The sequence below is a fragment of the Thermobia domestica genome, chromosome 13, assembly GCF_964235325.1.
Source record: "Thermobia domestica chromosome 13, izTheDome1.hap1.1, whole genome shotgun sequence".
In the NCBI taxonomy this organism is placed as follows: domain Eukaryota; kingdom Metazoa; phylum Arthropoda; class Insecta; order Zygentoma; family Lepismatidae; genus Thermobia; species Thermobia domestica.
The window spans coordinates 171,882,529-171,902,419 of NC_137466.1; the positions used below are offsets into that span (position 1 = coordinate 171,882,529).

Consider the following 19,891-nt stretch of genomic DNA (forward strand, 5'->3'; position numbering starts at 1 on the left):
CCAAAATCGAAAAAGGCTAAGCGGTTAGTATGCGCCTTTGGCATGGGAGACCCGGGTTCGATTCCTGGCGGGAGCTCATGTGGTCCAGATTGCATGTTAGTCAGTAAGTCCCGTCTCATATAGCCTTGCTGCTGAAAGGAACGTTAAACTCAAAATCGAAAAGGAAATATGCCGGATTTTAAAGATCAGAATATTACTACTGCTTGTAGTTTTAATTTTATATTATATCTATCTATCTATCTATCTATCTATCTATCTATGTATATATATATATATATATATATATATATATATATATATATATATATATATATATATATATATATATATATATATATATATAACTAAATCACTCTCAATATACTAGAAAATGATGTTATTCCTTGTATAAGTCGCCAAAACTCAAGTGAAAAATTAACCTCAAAGACTTCTTACGGAATTTACTAGAGGCATAATTTCGTAGGGAACATATTGGTATGTTCCTTGATTCATTACGTAATACCATCGTTAGTTATGAAGTTCCAAATCATCCTGTAGTGTCTAGAAAAAAGCTATGAAATGATTAAAATATGAGTCATTTTTATGTGGCAAGCATTTTTTTTATTGGCAGAAACTAGCAAGTATGAAGATTCCTTTGAAGCACACCGTACATTTTTCCCCCTCTTTATAATATCAGTTGGAAACACTAATTGATAATCACTATGCGTTTTTTTTTTCTTTGGTTCTTTTCTTGATGAAACGTGTCTGTGTTGTTGCGCTTTCGTTACACTTAACTTCACACTGTAATGACTATGTTATGTGAGTGTGCATGTGTGTGTGTGTGTGTGTTGGTTAGCCGTCAGTTCTGGTTCTTTGGTATAGTGACCGCTCTTCGTCTAGTGTTGGAACTCCATTAACACTCCTGAAGAACAAACACAGGAAAGGAACCAGGCCAGTAGCCGCCGCTGTGTACAACGTATATCTCCTACTTACAAAACATTACTACAACACACGCCTCGCATCCATCCAGAAGAGACGCTAGTTTGTTAGTTAGTTACTCTTTATCGTTCCGCTTATGTAGTGACATACTGTTTTGTGCACAGTTAAAAAAAAGAAAGAAAGAAAGAAAAATCGAACGGTTCTTCTTGTAAATTTTCGTAGTAAAAGAAGTTGCCGAAAATATCAACAGAGATAATCTTCTTGGTTGTTTGGTTCGACAGTGAAATTTGGTGACAAACGTTTTTTATTGACCTTTTTCTCATTTCACATTTTTTTTTATTTTTTACTTGTGTCTGTGTTCGTGTGTGTATGTGTCCTGTTCATATGTGTCGTAACAATGTTGTGATTCTGTGACATTATCCTTTTTTGTGTGTGTTTATTTTCGACTACTGTACTCTATCCGATCAGAGACCTTCAAGCTTCAGTGGGGATGACGTGATCATGGACGAAAGAGCGCAAATCCGGTGTTACCACCCCTATGTGTTTTGATGTAGTATTGTTGTAATATCCCAGATGGACATCTGATCCATCCAAAGGTCTTCTTTTTTTTTAACCATATCGTGGTTTGCAGATAGAAAGTTTTTTCAGTCTTTCTGAATAAAACATTGCTAGTAGAGGAGTATTTAGTGCGAGTACATTTATTTTTGGCGATACTTATTAAATAAAACGAAAAGTGTGGTAAAGCAATATGAAGACAGGGATGTATGGAGCGAAGAAGGCGCAGCTGGGCGCATTTATCTCCGACAGAACAAGATTTGTTAATTGCCTGTAAAACCGGTGACTTGACACTCTTGAAAACTCTTCATTACTGTGGACAAGTTCTTCCGGACGTTAGAGATTCTAAAGGTGCAACCTGTGTCCACTATGCTGCTCGGAGGGGTCACCTCCGGGTTCTTCAGTATTTGGTGCTTGAGTGTAATATTCGACACGCGCCAAGGACGTTTGTAGGTGCTACTCCATTACACGACGCTGTTGTGTTAGGAAGAGTCAAAGTGGCCAAGTGGTTATTGTCCAACACTGATTGCACCATTGATGATAAAGATGTTGAGGGTTGTACCGCTTTGCACCTTGCTGCGAGGTAGGTTGCTATTTCTTTCATTGAACTTGCTGCTTTTTCTGTCCTGTTTCGTTCTTCTTTACGGCTATAGATTTATCTGAATATGTGCACAGATTTTACTATAGGGCCTATACATGATACATTCAGTTCCAATATTTGTAAAATTCCTATTTGAAGGTAGAAAAGACAATAGACTTTGAAAGACAGCAAGAGATATTATGATTTCCTTATTGTGACGATAAACTCAGCTTATTCTAGGTATTTTTCTCAGCAATCACATCCTAACATTGTCTTGATATAAATAATCTACATGTTTCAAATATTGAGATACCCAAATTGATTGATATAAGCATTGCACGATGACTTAATAGTAGAGGTAGGTGGTTCAACATATAATATGAAGAGTTGTAGCTTCTATCCAAAATTTTGAAAATTTTGGTTCATAAAATCTGTGGACCACAAAAGTTTTCTCGGGATTTTTCCGGTTTCCTCCTTTTCTCTTTCGTTTTGCCAATTCTTCCATCATCAGTTACTCATATTTCTCTATCATCCTCATTCTGTAAGCTACAGCCCATAAACGTGGACATTAAGTTACCAATTTCGTTATTTAATTTTCCTACACTTGAAGTCAATAAAACGAAACATTGAACATACAAACATAGATTTCTTTCTCTGGTATTGTTATAATAATTTTCATCTGAGAAAAGAGTCGATCTCAAATCAAAATTTTAGTTTTAAAACAATTTGCAATTTAGCAATAGATTGTAATGCGTGATGTAATCTATTCCTATTTTCTATAAATTTTTCCTTTAAGTAGTGAGACAGTTTTCTAGAACTAAGGAAGTTGATATTCCCGTGTTACTGAACTTCTGAAAATTAATTTATTTTGCAAAAGAAATGCATTTTTTAAAAACTCTAAATTACCTACATTTATAAAATATTAAACATATATTTAAGAAGTGTTTATAATTTCAATTAACCTTACGTATTTTCTTTCCCTCGAAAAATTTATGGAGTTATCAAGATTGTATTGAATCCTTTCGATGTTTTTCTTTCATATCATTTGTTTTACAAAATTGTCTGTTGGAAAACTAATGCAAGCAAAAGTCTGCTTTAAACTTTATAATGTGTATCTGTATATTACATGGTATGGTTACAAGGAAGCACGAGTAGTGTTGCCAGATAAATACTGAAACAAGAAAGCAGATTCTGAAGTTACCTTGTATAATCATCAGCACAAATGTATAAGTAATGATTCTCATGTCAATAGCTTCGTATGGAATGAACAAATTTACCCAAAATGTTTTAGGCATAGAAAGAACGTAAATCACTGAAATTTTCCGAAATCCATAGACAAACTGATGTACTCTCATGACATTATTCAAAAGTAAACATGTAGTGTAAAGTACACGCACATACTTTTTACTTCAGATTTTGCTCGATAGTTGTCAAATTTGATTACCCAAGTGGCTGTTATGGAGTTATCAAGATTGTTATGTTTAATATTTGTTAGCTAGAAAGGCATGATTGCCACAATTAATGGACCTAATACCAATTCAGCGCTGCTCTATCTAATTCAAGATTAACCAACAAAACATCTTTTTTAAAATCTCATCATTGTCTAGTCTAGAATATGCAAAACACAATGAAATTGTAAAAATAATCAAGATTTACATATATTTAAAGTTCAAAAATATCCAGAATTATAAAAGAAGCATTTTAGAAATAACATAAGCTAAATATGCACATATACTGCATACTGATCCTAGTTGTTCTTTCTATGTGTATTTTTTTTTCAAATACATTGGCTATGAATAGACATTTGCGTTGTGGCATCTATGTCAGTAAGCTTTTTATAACAATTCATCTGTAGATACCAAACGAGACTGAAAATACTATTAATAATAGGAATACTATATTCTGGAGATATTTCTGTAAATAAGTCTCTTCCGTTTCTGAAGATACGTTCTGGCTAAACTTATAATGAATACCTCAACCTATCTATGGGCAGCACCGAGGAGACTTGAACTACTCGATTTTGTATCCAAAGCTATCACCCTAACTGAATATCAATACTGTACAAAATAAACTAGTATTTGGAAATATTTTAGAAATTACTTTTCGTCATTATTCTTTAACATGTTAAAAAATGTCCTGAAGTGCTTTATCAGTGAACAAAAATGTCTAGAATGCATCGTTACAATGCTTGATAGGAACTGGGCTATGAGTGTTCAAAATGTACACGAACGTTTGGTGTGTCCATGAGTATACGGGAAGAAACGACTTATAAATGTGTAAAGTGTCTAACACGGTTTAAAAGTAGTTTCTATGGCCGTATATTCATTGGCCAATCAGAAGTGCAGGTACATTTTGTACACTCATAGGCCAACTCCTATTAACCACTGTTAGGAGGCATCATAGCTATTTTTTGTTCAGTGGTAGAACAGTTCAGGACATTTTTAGATTAACTCGTTTCTAAAAGATGTCCAAATCATGTTCAAACACTGAATGAATATTTTACAGTGAATTTAGGTCCACCCACGTTAGTCAGTCTGCCACAAAGAACTATCGCCAATACATATAATATTGTAGATTTCCGCATTATGTCAATTTTTTCATCCATTTTTTCAACAAAGAATTAAATAAAAGCCGAGCGAAGCAGCTCAAGCGGTAGAGCGTTGGCTTCGCATTCGGGAGGTCATGGGTTCGATTCCCGCTATCGAGCATCCTGACTGGGGTTTTCCACGGTTTCCCTCAGTCCTTACCAGGCAAATGCCGGGATGGTATCTACTGAACAGGCCCTGGACGATATATTCCCAAATCCTTTCCATTGTTGTTATTGTTGTTGTTGTTAGATATTCAGTATAAAATGGCCTCTGAGCTGTATCTGGTGATAGTTAAATAAATAAAAAAAAAAAATAAAATTACTATAGTATGCAGCACCACAAAGTTTAGTATTGTATACTTTCTGTACATCTAATAATCTTCACATATTTATAAGTATAGTGTAAGTAATGATCGCGCTCACTGCAGAGCTTCGTGATTCCCACTTCTCCATATAGATTATGAGTGGCAATCAAAAAAGTTAACGGAATTTTGTTGTAACTCTTAATTGACACAATGCAAGTACATATATACTTAATCGCCTTCCAAGTAGTCACCTTCGGAATACACATACTTGCTCCACTACTCCTGCCATTGCTGGAAACACCGACGGAAGTTCTTTTTTGATCTCTTCGCATTACTTTTGTTCTTTTCCACGGAGACGAAACCGGTAACTATTTCTAGCTTCGGTCTAAGAGCCAAAAAAATCCGGTTGTGGTAAACTGATGTTAAGGCTTATCAAAGTCTCTGAAGAAGATTTCTCCAATTTGATCATTAATTTGATGTCTCCGCGTTGCTCCAACTGATTACCACATGCTCTCCTTCATTCAGCTTTATTACTCGTACACTGCCTATTATGACGTGTTAATACTTGTCAAATTCATAATTAGGCAACCTAAGAACTGTATTGTACAAGGTTCATTGTGATTGCATCATAAATGTCAGAACTAGAACAGCATTCCGGGAACTTCTAAACTTTCCTTCGTATTATTTAAATGCAGATAGGCATACTTAAACCCAATGTCCATCCTATTCTCCCTATATTGTCCTAACCTCTACATTATTGAAACTACATCACTTTATAAACACTCCAAAGAGACAAAGGCATTTCTAAAATATACAAATCCATCCTTCGGCCAACATACAGTAAAATACTGTAACATATACTGTAAAATTCATAATTAGGCAACCTAAGAACTGTATTGTACAAGGTTCATTGTGATTGCATCATAAATGTCAGAACTAGAACAGCATTCCGGGAACTTCTAAACTTTCCTTCGTATTATTTAAATGTAGATAGGCATACTTAAACCCAATGTCCATCCAATTCTCCCTATATTGTCCTAACCTCTACATTATTGAAACTACATCACTTTATAAACACTCCAAAGAGACAAAGGCATTTCTAAAATATACAAATCCATCCTTAGGCCAACATACAGTAAAATACTGTAACTCCAATGAAAAGTTAGCCAATACTGAACTATGGAACTTCGCAATAGCTACAGGTTACTGAATATCAACCAAATAATATGTAATATTGAAGTGTCTGAGATATACTGTGTCGTTCGAATGGGGAATATGGCCTGGAAGACAACGGGAAAAAGACACCTTTGGATTGGGTGACCAAAGAAGAAGGCTAAAAAACATAATATAAATTATGACCATCAGGAGAGAATTCATACAGGATGGCAAACTTTTGTATCTGCAGCGATGACCCTCAGGTGTCTTAAAGACATACATTCAGTTAAGTTCATTATATTGTTTTTAATAAATTTGCTGAATGTTCTGTTTTCATGCGTTTTACATGTGTGTCCTACTCCTGTCTCCAGTGACAAATCTGATCGTTCCACCAACTGGCTAACCAAGACAGTTAACAGCCGAAAAGAGAACTGCATTTTGTGCACTTAAATGACCTATATATAGATAATGCAGATTATGAAAGCGGAAGATGACATAATGACAAGGAAAAAAAACACCAATTCATCCTATCATGAAATCGTTAAGCGCATAGTTTCATGTCAAAACACCTCATGTTAGGGATTTTCTTTTTATTCTGTATAAAAAAAGGCATGTTTGCTTGTCCAACAACATGGTAGGTTATTCACTAGAAATATTATTGTAGATGTATATCTGGAAACCGTTCTAAAAGCTGATTTAATGCAATATGACCCATAAATACTCATTTAGATACTTTAAAAAGATTGGTAGTCAATTACACATCATAAACTGCAATGTACAAACGTTTTAATACGAATATTGTGAACAAATAACATAAAAGAAAGCTTGACCTATCAGAAGGTCTGAAAACCTATGCCGTGTCCCACAAAATTAATATATTTTATTTTATTTTATTTTATTATTGGATACAAGTTTAGATACTGCTTTCTCTCTTCCTTTTCAAGACGTATTAAGTCCTGATTGGTCAATATTTATCAAAATGATGGTTGTTTATTATGGTTATTTAAACTCTTAAATGTTCCACTTATTATCAGGAAATATTAAGCATTTATTTGTTTATTTCTTATCAAGACGCATTTAGGCACTAGTTATTAATGTCTTATCAAGACTTATTTTAGTATGGTAGTTCATTTTTATATAAACGCACTTAAGAACTGGTTGTCCACATCTTATCAATACGTATTTAAGCTCTGGTTTTCCACTTTATCAAGAATATTTATCAAGACGTATTTAAGTACGATAGTTCACTTTTATATAAATGCATTAATGAACTGATTGTCCATATCTTAATAAAGCACATTTAAGCTCTGGTTTTCCACTTTACCAAGACGTATTTAAGTACGATAGTTCACTTTTATATAAATGCATTAAAGAACTGATTGTCCATATCTTAATAAAGCACATTTAAGCTCTGGTTTTCCACTTTACCAAGACGTATTTAAGTACGATAGTTCACTTTTATATAAATGCATTAAAGAACTGATTGTCCATATCTTAATAAAGCACATTTAAGCTCTGGTTTTCCACTTTACCAAGACGCATTTAAGTACGATAGTTCACTTATGTATAAACGCATTTAAGAACTGGTTGTCTGTATTTTATTAAGGTACATTTAAGTTCTGGTTTTCTACTTTACCAAAAATTATTTAAGTACTGGTAGTTAACTTTTATAAAAGCGCATTTAAGTGCTGCTTGTTCTCCCCTTATCAAGTCATATTTAAGCTCTAGGTTTCCAGTTTTATTAAGACGTGTTTAAGTACTAGTTATTCACATTTATAAAGCGCATTTAAGAGCTGACCGTACCTTCCTGGTGTCCACGTCTTCCCAAGACGTATTAAAGCACTGGTACTTCAGTTTTATAAAAACGAATTTAAGAGCTGGTTGTCTATCTCGCATCAAGACATAGTATTTAACCACTAATCGTCCAGTTATTATCAAGAAGTTTTGACAATCTTCTTATTATCAAACAGTGTTGTCAACTAGGGATTCTTCCAAAATTTGGAGAAGAAAATGTATCTCTGGGAACACTGAGGCGGATATCTTAAATCTTTTTAACCCACGCACATTCTCCAGGCTGTGACCCCATTGTATTTACTTAACTCATCCTTCATTTCTTCCTTACCTATATACAAATTTACTTTGTTATTTGTCTCAGATAACAATCCATTTTTAAACCATAACTTATTGCCGAAATACGATTTTAAATTTCAGTAGGCTTTAATGAAATTTAGGGAACCTACGCTGAATATACCCTTCGTGGATGGCATCATGTTTTTAAAAACGTGTTAAGTATCATCTTACCAACTCTTTTAAAGATTGATTCCCTATCAATTGTTTACTTCTTATCAATAATTAAGGAAATCAAAAGATTTTCCAAGATTATTGGATGTATTATTATGAAAATAATTTTTATTGTCGTTAAAGTTTTAAAAAATGAAATGAAATTTTTGAGTTTTACGTCCCACGGTTATGCCGGTTAGGCTAAAGGAGACGGTGAAGATGAGGGATGAATGAAATGGTGGAATGAAGAAAGTGGGAGGAAACGGGAGAACCCCGAGAAAACCCACGCACACGGTGTTTGTCCACCACAAAGTTCACTTGGCGGGAGCAGGGCTTGAACCCGAGACCCCAAGCACCAGAGGTGAACGCTCTACCACTGAGCCACCGCGGCCCCCGTTAAAGTTTTACTAAAGCTAGTACAAAAATTAAGTCAACGGTAATGGTGTATATTTATGAGAAATGAGTATTTTTAGTTCAGACAAGTTAGCGATCATTTACATTTATATTTTTGAGTGTATAATTTACGGGAAGGATTTATTGATTTGAGTTTAGCGTTCTGTTCAGCAACGAGGCTATATGAGACGTGGAACTACAGCTTAACGTGTGGGAGCTTAACCACAAGAGCTTCAGCAGGGAATCGGACTTGGGTATTCCATGCCAAAATGCGCGTACGCTATCCAGATAGCACAAGGGTGCTCCTTTATGGGAAGGAAACATTTAAAATGACCTTACCTTGTTTCCTATAATGGAAATAATTCATATTGAAAAAATATAGGTTAGGTTGTATCCTGTAACAAACTCTTTCATCAACTAAACCATATCCTCTCAGCAACTAATAACTAGTGGAGAATGCATCATATTACACGGTTTCCGTTAAAAGATAGTTTTAAAAGACACCATTGTCTTTTTATATTATGTTTTTTTTTCTTGTTTAATTTGGTGGCGCAATTTGTTGAGCTTGTAATGTGTACATAATTCATGGCTATCTTTGTCTTGTGCTGCCCTACTTTGTTATTACGTGTTGTAATTAGTTAACAAAGCTAAAGAAGCATTTTTGGTTTCTCTTCCTCTTTCATTACATTACAACCTTCCATTAACTGCTGGTTCATCGGAGTTGGTTTGCTCGTAATTCTGGATCAATTGACATGCACCAGAAAATCCGTCCGTTGAATCGTGATTAAAAAGGTAACAAGTTGGATTTAAAAAATAAAGTCAAGGAGGCGGTGAGGTTGAATGAGTTTGTGCAGACGTACACTTTGCTGAGAAGGTGGCTAAGGGAAAGAGGAGGAATCAAAAGTTATATCAGAGTTATCACCTCCTTGTTTATGACGCAATATCCTCTTCATTAAGTAGCAATGTTTAACCAAATGCAGTTCCTTCTTTCTTTTAGGATTTTGTTTTGATAGAACAGAAGCTAACAAAGTTTACACTTTTCTATAGTGTGCAGTTTTGTTGAAACAATATACAGTAAGTCATTATTTAAAAACGAGAAAAGACAAGAAAACTAGGCCAGTAGTGGCTGTTTTATTTCTAGAGGCATTTCCGATTGAAAGTTACAGAAAAGAGCTTACAAGTTTGTTTTATAGCGCGTATCCAGAAGCTGAAACCAGTGAATTACACTGCATTTATAGAGGAGATTGCGAAAGAATTATTGGAGTAATAAAAATAAGCGAACTAATTCATTAACTTATTCAGCAGTCAATACTAGGTAGATTATTGAAGTATACTATAATATACGATTTATCGCGGGTACAGTACAATACAATGCGAAAACACAAACATTAAAATAAACTGAACAGAATACGTGTCATGGAAATAGGAGCTCTTCAATGCTAATGAAGTGACAATAATTAGTGTTGTCCACGAGACCACGAGTCCACGAGACCAAGTGGGGGCTGTCTTGTACGAAAAGGTGTAGTGAAAATGTTTCTCGTCTCTCAAAACATATTGGTAACTATTCGAAAGAGCTCCGTATCGTTTTGAATTTCGTCACAATGTATCGCCCATAGACTTTTGTACCTTCGATACTCGAAAATGAAACTTCATAAAACGTCGAATCATAACAATTGAGGGACTCGGGAAAGTACAGGGACGAGTGAGCTAAACTGGATTAGGTTGTACAGCTCACAAGTGACGAGAAGAACCCTAGCAGATGTAGTGTGACGTAGGTATAGGCTCGCCTACTTTTCGCACGGGGGTTTCAAATGACACCACGGAATAGCACACATATAACTTTACCCGGAGTAGCAGACGACATCTAAGTATAGACCACACCTCAAAAACCGAAAATGGACTTGTCCGTGTCGTTGACCTTTCCCCGCTTCCCCTGTTTTAGGGTTCTTCTCGTCATCTGTGAGCTGTACTGAATAGAAGTCTCACTCAATGAAAGGTCCAATGTCGTGCAATTGTTCATCGATAGGGCCGATATTGAACATGATCGGGTGGAAAAGGTTTTTGAAACCTAGGGCCTGCGAGTAAAATTCATTATCATAAGGATGAAGCGATCTTCTGTACTTTCATTACTCTTAAGTACAAAGCTTTCCTTTGCGATTACTGTATACTAATAGAAAGAACTACTGGATAAAAGAACACTAAAAATACGACTCAAGGATACAAGTGTAGAAACGAAGCATTAAGAAGCACTGCTAATTACAGTGTTCATTGAAACGAATAGTCTATATATAAATCTGGATACTTTTTTTTTTTATGTGTGTCTTTTCTTTCTATATAAGTAAAGTAATATGTGTTACTTGTGTAGTCTATATATGAAAGGACATCTGATTATGCACGACAAGTTATAAATCATCTTGAAGAGTAGTGTCAAAGGAATTCGGGAAATTTAACCCAATTATTTATTTCTTCATAATTTTTTTATATATAACTTATAGATGCTTAAAATCGGATCGGCTTGCTTGATATAACTGAGTACATTGCAGTACCGTTAAAATATTTAATGATTTCATTAAATTGACATTTCTTACCGTGTCGGCAAATATTCAGTTGAAAAAAGAAACTTCTCTTTAGGTAATTAAACATACGAATGTGGATTACATCTCAATGATAAATAGAAGACACAGTTTTTTTTTTTCGAGTAATAAATTTCTTCCATAATTGTGATTAGTTGGCTTTTTTCTGGTCAGCTCGAATGAAATTTGTTCTAGAAGTCTATAGAAATTCAATTCTCTAATTATGTGTAGATTGAAAATAAGCCCACTTTGTAGACTAATGTTTGCCGTTTCTTAATTTATACAGAACTTAAATGTATCATCGCGGTGGCTCAGTGGCAGAACGTTCACCTCTGGTGCATGGGGTCCTTGGTTCGACCCCAGTTCGCACCAAGTGAACATTGTGGTAAGCAAACACCGTGTGCGTAGATTTTATCGGGGTTCTCCCGTTTCCTCTCAGTTTCTTCATTCTACCATTTGCCTTCATTTCTCATCATCACCATCTCCTTTAGCCTAGCCGTCATAAATGTGGAACGTAAAATTTAAAAATTTCATTTTTCATTTTTTAACTGCATCATGACGCCGGATTGGAAATCGGACTTAGGACCACACACGATAATTATTCAAGAGCTTCCTCGTGCTATGTGCACCAGTACGTGACTTTGAAACCTGGGTTCGATTCCCGATGGGATTTCGTGTACTTCGAATCTCTAGATCCATGTCTCATATAGCCACTATGTTGAAAAGAATGCTGAACTTCAATCCAACAATGACAAAAGAAAATAAACGATAAATTATAGTGCAAAATGATGGTAGAGTGTATGGAATGGAAAAATTAGAGGGAACTGGAGAATCTCAAGAAAGCAAGCGGACAGAATGTTGTTTATCACAAGCTATACGGCCAGAAATCGAGCCACGAACCCTTCGTGCAAGAAGTGTGCACTTTACCTCAATTAATTTGAGTTACCTTTAAGCCTGAGTGACAACATGCACTGTTGAAAAAGAGAGGATGGGATCCTATGTTTTAGAATGCTATTTAGTGATCGATCCAGGGGCGCAAGTTGCCCCCGACTCCCCTGAATGTAAGATTTATACGTTTTAGTCAGTAGGATAATATAACAATGAAAAAGTAAAAATCTAGTTACATTGGGCAGTTTGCTTCCCCCCAACATTTACAGTGAATGTTTAATGAAGGAAGCATTAACAGGAATTGGATATTTCAAGATTGGAGGGCAGATCATTAACAAGATCAGGTATGCAGATGATACGATTATTATAGCTAGAACCGAAGAAGGACTACAAGAAATGATTGACAAAATAGTTGAAACTGTGAAACTATATGGAAGGGAAATAAACATCGAAAAATCGAGTCATGAGAATATCCCGTGAAAATGCGCCCTTACGGGTCAGAGTAGAACAAAAAGAACTTAAAGAGGTAGATAATTTCAAATATCTGAGAAGTATTTTGACGAGAGACGCTTGCTGTACCAAAGAGATCAGGTCAAGAATTGCCATAGTCAAAGAAACATTCAACAAGAAAAGATCACTCCAAATTAGTAGCTTTATTATTGGACTAAGGAAGAAATTGATTAAGTGCTATATATGGAGTATTGGATTTTATGGTTCAGAGACTTGGACATTAACTAACTCTATGGCCTATGAAACCCGGAGGTTCAATGCCGCATTCACAAAAGCTCTCCACTGACTTCTATCCTTAGCTAACTGCATCCAGTTTCTACTTTGTATTCCAATCTCTGCGAGATCCATCTTAATATTGTCCTCCCATCTGCGCCTAGGTCTTCCTAATGGTCGTTTTCCGATTGGTCTTCCAGTAAGAACTTTGAAAGCGTTTCTACTTTCTTCCATTCTAGCTACATGACCCGCCCACCTAAGCCTCCTAGACTTGACGACCCTAACAATGTTGAGTGAACCATATAAATTATGTAGTTCCTCGTTATGAAGTTTCCGCCATTCCCCATTCCCGTTCCTCTTGGGTCCGAATATTCGTCTCAGGATCTTGTTCTCAAATACTTTCAGTCTATGTTCTTCCCTCAGAGTAAGTGACCATGTTTCGCAGCCATACAGAACAACAGGCATGATTATCGTTTTATATATTTTAGCTTCAAATTCCTCGACAGAATTCGCGACGACAAGAGATTTTGAACCGAATAGTAACACGAATTCCCTGCTTTTAACCGACATTTAATTTTTCCGTGAATATGATTTTCATCTATTAATATTGATCCTAGATATTTGAAACTATCCACTTTATCAAAAGTATTATTTAATATTTTAACGCGTCCATAATTTGCTGTATTCCGGTCCCGACGCACTTCCATGTATTTAGTTTTCTCTGCATTTACTTCTAAACCCATGTCCCTGCAAGCGTTTAATAAGATCTCTGCATTTCTTTCTGTTGTTCTCCTATCATCGCCTATTAAATTTACATCATCAGCATATGCCATAACCTGGTGAATACCGTTCAATTGTAGGCCCTGGTTGCTATCTTTGATTTTCCTTATAGCGTATTCCAGAACGAAGTTAAATAATAATGGCGACAACGCATCTCCTTGTTTCAGGCCATTTTCGACGTGAAAGCTCGTGGAAAATTTTCCTACCCGGACTTTACTTTGGGATTCATTTAAACATACCTTAATTAATCTAATTAGCTTTCTCGGTATTCCAAGTTCTGTAAGAACGTTGTATAATGTTTCTCTCCTAATCGAGTCGTAAGCCTTTCTAAAATCAATAAATAGTTGATGTACCGGGGTATTGTATTCCCACTTTTTTTCGAATATTTGACGAATGGTAAATATTTGGTCGATAGTTGATCGATTTCGTCTGAATCCGCACTGATACTCTCCAATAATTTCATCTGCGTATGAGGTCAGTCTTGCTAATACGGAAGAAATATTTAGAGAGATTCTAAATGTGGTGTTGAAGGAAGATGGAGCAGATAGAGTGGACAGAGAAAGCAACAAACGAAGATGTTTTAAAATGGATAAGAGAGAAGATGACGCTTTTAGCCACCAACCTTCGTAGAAAGGCCAATTGGGTTGGACACATCTTCTTCATACCGCCATAGCTGGGAAGAGGAAAAAGAAGAAGGACACAAGTAATCGATGATTTGAAAAATAGAAGAAAATATTTGAAGTTAAAAGAGGAAGCTGAAATTCAAGAAACATGGAAGAAACATGTCCAGGCCCAAACTGAAAATTAAGAAAAAAAAAACTAGTTCCAGGATCTGCCAAAAGGCACAATACTTAATAATTATAATAATAAGCAAACTTTCAAATGATACTCCTGAATGGTTCGTTATTTTATTTTTAGAGGATCCTATATAAACAAATAAGTAGATAGAATCCAACTCAGTGATACCCATTTGATAGTAGAAAGATATACTCTTTTGAAAATAATATTGTTACAAACATAACTGCCAGTGCTGAAAGAATTCTATCGCCATGTTGTGGAAGGAAAACAATTAAATGGATTTGCATAATCCCGACCTATAGTGACGCAAACGATACGAAGTATAAACACAAGATGCAGAGCATCCGGAAGTTACAGAATCCTATTCACTGAGGTCTTAACAATGTTTAATTCCCTTATCTTTCTCACTTTTCTTCTTCTTTTTTTTTTTTTCATTACGAAAGATGCTAAAAATGAACTTCATTTCGCGTTGAGTGTTAACGAGGTAATAATCCTAAATGCATTTAACAGTAATTGACTTCCTTAGAATCAGAAACGTTGTTTCGAAATTTCCTCATCTGTGTGTTAGAAAAAAATTAAATTAAACAATGAATATACAGCAATCTACACAAATCTACTAAGTTGTATGAAGAAAGAAATAAAACGTTTTACGTTCATTACACTTTGCCTCATAAGCTTCAGAATTCAATTTGTTTTTATTACTTAACAAGCAAACTTATAACTTGTCGCTGTTGTATAATAATGCGCGTAGTATTGTTTCAGTTTAACGTACCACAAATGCATGAGTAATTTAACAGTTATTGCATAAGACAACTTCCATGACAGATGCAGTACTTTCCAACGTTAGACTGTAAAATTGTTTTGTCTATTTTGTGCCTTTTTCATACTAGTATCAAAAAAAATTGATTAAACACTTAATTTGCTCCCTAACTTACTGCTATAGACTTTAGGGCCGTGGTGGCTCAATGGTAGAGCGTTCACTTCTGGTGCATGGGGTCCCTGGTTCGATCCCAGCTCGCGCCAAGTGAACGTTGTAGTGGACAAACACTGTGTGCGTGGATTTCCTCGGGTTCTCCCGTTTCTTCCCACTTTCTTCATTCCACCATTTCATTCATTTCTCATCATCACCGTCTCCTTTAGCCTAACCCGCATAACGTGGGACGTAAAACTCAAAGATTTCATTTCATTTTTTGCTATAGACTTTGAGCATTAACAGGTAAAGGATGTCTCATAAAGAAAACAACTTTTAAAATGCCCACTATTTCTGTTGTAGTAAGTTTGTAACACTGAACATTACATGGTTTTCATCTGTTGGCTTTATGGTTAGTAGCCACGTAGCGCCGAATAGCGCATGATAGTCATCTGTTTTGTGTACGGGTAGAAATTCATACACTCACTACATTTGTAATAAGTTTTCACTATGACAAACACTGTTCCCTTGTGAAGTTATATCCTATGGCATTTATTTATTAATTTAAAAATGTTCTTGAAAAACAAATATTAAAAATTAATTCTATACTTGCTATCAGAAGCTTCATTATATATATATATATATATATATATATATATATATATATATATATATATATATATATATATATATATATATATGTGTGTGTGTGTGTGTGTGTGTGTGTGTGTATGTGTGTGTGAAGCTCATATGAACAATTGCCTCCCCTGCATGCCCAAATGACGCACCTGTTACTATTGAGAGAAAATTATGTAGTAATAAAGTAACAAGTTCAAAAAATGTGTGCTATTACCGCATAGAGGATAACCAAATAAGAATTTATTCATTTTGCTTTAAAGAGGTATTTCTCATATATATATATATATCTTGTGGATGCACTCAATTATTAAATATTATTATTATCAATTATTATTAATTATTTAAGTATAATTTGGTTTAAAATTGGATTAAAATAAAATCAAGTTTTGGATTTCAGAAAGAATAAGGAAAATGTAAACAGTAACATGTAGTAAACTATTGCGCATAGTTTTCATTGCACATAGAGATCACAAGATTGTTTATGTAACACCGTCCAGACACAAGTTTGCAATATGTTGTAAAAAAAAAAAAAAGTTAAGAAAAGACCGTGTAAGCTTAGAATTAAGTAAAATATTTTGTAAATTTAGCTTGTTAATAAAAAACACAATTTCGGATATAACATAATATGTAAATTAACAAAAATAAACTGTCTAAAAATTTTGGTCATGGCATAACAATAAAGTCCAGGTATGTGGTCATCAGCTATATTGTTGCCTATGTCTAAATTCTCCAAAGTTTGAAATACTAAAATCTAAAAATGTTATGTCATATCCATTTCTTAAACATCACACGTTACACATTATTAATTAATCTAAATACATCAATTCATTTAACTAATCCAATAATTATTATGTAATTATTATATTAAAATTGGTTCAAACCTGTCCATTTCAAATAATGAACAAAATCAACTTTCTTGCATCATAATGCAAATCATCCCCAAATTAAAGGCACAATGCAAACAAGGTTGTTAATATATATATATATATATATATATATATATATATATATATATATATATATATATATATATATATATATATATATATATATATATATTTCCTTATCATTGCTCTATATCCCAGTAGAAGACAATACAACAGAAAGATAATTTCTTGTTTGGTGATTGATTTCTTTCAGGCGATTATGAAGCAGGCATTGAATAAGTGTCTACTTCAAGTGCAGGAACTTAATTGCACATGTAACTGAAGAAAGAAAAAAATCTTATAATGTGTAACACAGGAGCTTCCATCTTGCTAACAAATAATGCACTTATCTCTCTTTTTTAAATAATGGTTACCACAGTATGGCATCTTCATTAGGTCAATGTGACTTCTCTCCAAACACACACACACACACACACCAGCCAATGAGAAAATCGTGACTCGCTTGTTGTTTATTGAATGATGAAATTTGTTACACGACCCTTAATTGTCTTACTTAGTAGTGTTACCATAATTGCAATTACTCAAATGAAACTTTACTGTACACATCTGCTTCTGCTTTAGTGTTCGAATTACACAATTTCTCACCAAATATTGACTTTGAACGTTCTTGATTACCGTTAAACCTACATGCCTACTTACAAGCAACCATGTCTCTCTCTATGAATATGGATAAACAAATAACACCTACTTTACTTATAATATGTGTTCTGTCTACTATGTAATGTGAGATGGTCTCAATCACATTGGTAAAACCAGTTGATAATTTGTACACATGTGTAGGGTGAATGCTTTACCTGTAAGAATGTAATTACGCACATGTAGATATTTTTCTGTAATAGATTGATGTTGAGAAACTAAGAAAATGCTTTTCAATTGATGTTCCATTTACATAAAGTACTTTACTGAATCAGATGTGTGAAGAAGCAATACATAATTAAACACCACATGAAAGACGGAAATACCTTCGAAGTAACTGAAACAGAAATAAGGATAGTTTTCAATATGAAGTTCAACTATCTGTTTTATTGATTCACGTATCTGTCAGGAAATAACATAGTCATGTATTTATAATTCATGTATCTATCAAATGATGACATAATTAATCCATACATATTTCTCTAAATTTTGAAAGAGAGTTGGAGACTAAGGTTCGATTCCCAGTGAGAGCTCATGTCGTTCAGAGCTCACGTTAAATTGTAGGTTCACGTATTTTATAGTCTTGGTGCTGAACGAAACTCTAAACTCCAAACCAACCATCAATGCAAATTTTGAAGAAATTTGGTTAAAAATCAGATAAGAATTTGTTGAAAAGATTTCCAAAATTTGAAGTAAATATTGTGAAGATGAGTCAATAGATTGATTTTGCCATTATTTGATATACATTTGTTAATAATTTTATAATTTTTGTCGAAATTGCTTAAGAAAATTTGTTAAAAATCTGTAAGAATTTACTGAAAATATTTTCAAAATTTGAAGTAAACAATGTGAATATGAGCCTATAGATTGATTAAGCTATGTCATCATCTGATAAACTAATATCATGCTTTCTCCAAATCTGGCAAGAAAGTTTAAAATCCCATTAGAATTCACTGAAGAAATTTCCAAAATTTTAAGTTTTCAGTTTGAATGCGAAACTACAATGCAGACATCATTTGAGAAACATGAATCCATATTTTTACCTTGTTATTTATTTATATTTTTTTTTTATCAAATTTGTGAAAATCCCATAAGAACTTACTGAATAGTTTTCTAAAACTTAGAAGCAAACAATGGAATATGAGTCTTTGAATTGATTAAATCATCATCTAATAAGTTTAATAACTTTACATTACTTTTTATCAAATTTTGGGAAAAGTTTGTTATAATCCCACAAAAAATTTCTGAAAAGACTTCCAAAGTTTGAAGTAAACAAAATGAATCTGAGTTTATATAGACTAATTAGATTATGCCATCATCTAAAAAAAAAACTATGCAAAAAATATGAAATAAAAATAATCTTTTGTTTCCTTGTTATCAATAAAATCGATGGGTATCTGCACAAAGGTGATATGTCCATTTTGCTTCAAAAGTCAGGTTTTGGCTGATGTGGATAATGCCCGAAGTATTTTTGCAATTGGTGCACATTACATTAAAACAAAAGAACCTCCAGTAAATATTCCATTAATAAAAACAAAGTTTTGCATGAACCTCTGATTTGTGAGATGCATTGAATGTTGTCACCTGCAAAAATTACGGCGTGGGCATATCACCTTTGTCCGTATACCCATCGAAATCAAGTTTAAATCCGTGTCAAGATTTGGATGCATTTGCTGCGGAAGCATTGACAACACTTCGTTTGGAATTCAACGTGCAGGTTTTATAACTTTTGTCGAATCTCAATCGCAAATTGTAACAATGATAAGAAACTAAGGAAAATTAAACTCTCTAAAAATCATATGAGATGAGACGAAATGGTAAAAAGGAAAATATGAATTGAAAAAGCAGTTGAAAAGCAATCGACTACAGGAGTTGACAATGAAAGATAGAACAAGTGAATATACTTAATTCAGCGTTTTTCAATTTTTTTTGAACACTTTAATTTAAAGCCCTGCATCACAGTTATAAAAATCCCACCTGTATTTTTGATAGCTAGTAAATAATTTAAATATTTAAACTTCCAGCGCGAAAGTAGATTCCGTTGCGGCGCACCATGAAAACGGTTATCTACACGTCTCATGGTTGTGCCCTGTAGGCTAAAAGAAATACTAGTGAATGATTATAGAAATTATACAATTGAATGAAGATAGGGAAAACAGGAGACTCCCAAGGAGACACTTGGACACGGAAGTTGTCCACAATAAATTTCTACGGTCATAAATTG

At 34.1% G+C, this 19,891-nt stretch overlaps 1 protein-coding gene across 2 annotated transcripts in view; it reads left to right on the top strand.

Moving 5' to 3' along the window:
* The first annotated feature begins 1,570 nt into the window (after positions 1 to 1,570).
* Positions 1,571 to 19,891, top strand: part of f (espin protein forked) — a 490,027-nt gene continuing 471,706 nt past the window's right edge. Inside the window, exon 1 of one of the 2 annotated variants that reach the window (XM_081736896.1) lies at positions 1,571 to 2,056. In XM_081736896.1, the coding sequence (XP_081593022.1) occupies positions 1,683 to 2,056 (374 nt within the window). In that variant the 5' untranslated portion in view covers positions 1,571 to 1,682. The remainder of the gene's footprint in view (positions 2,057 to 19,891) is intronic. The other variant, XM_081736897.1, reaches the window with a different exon arrangement.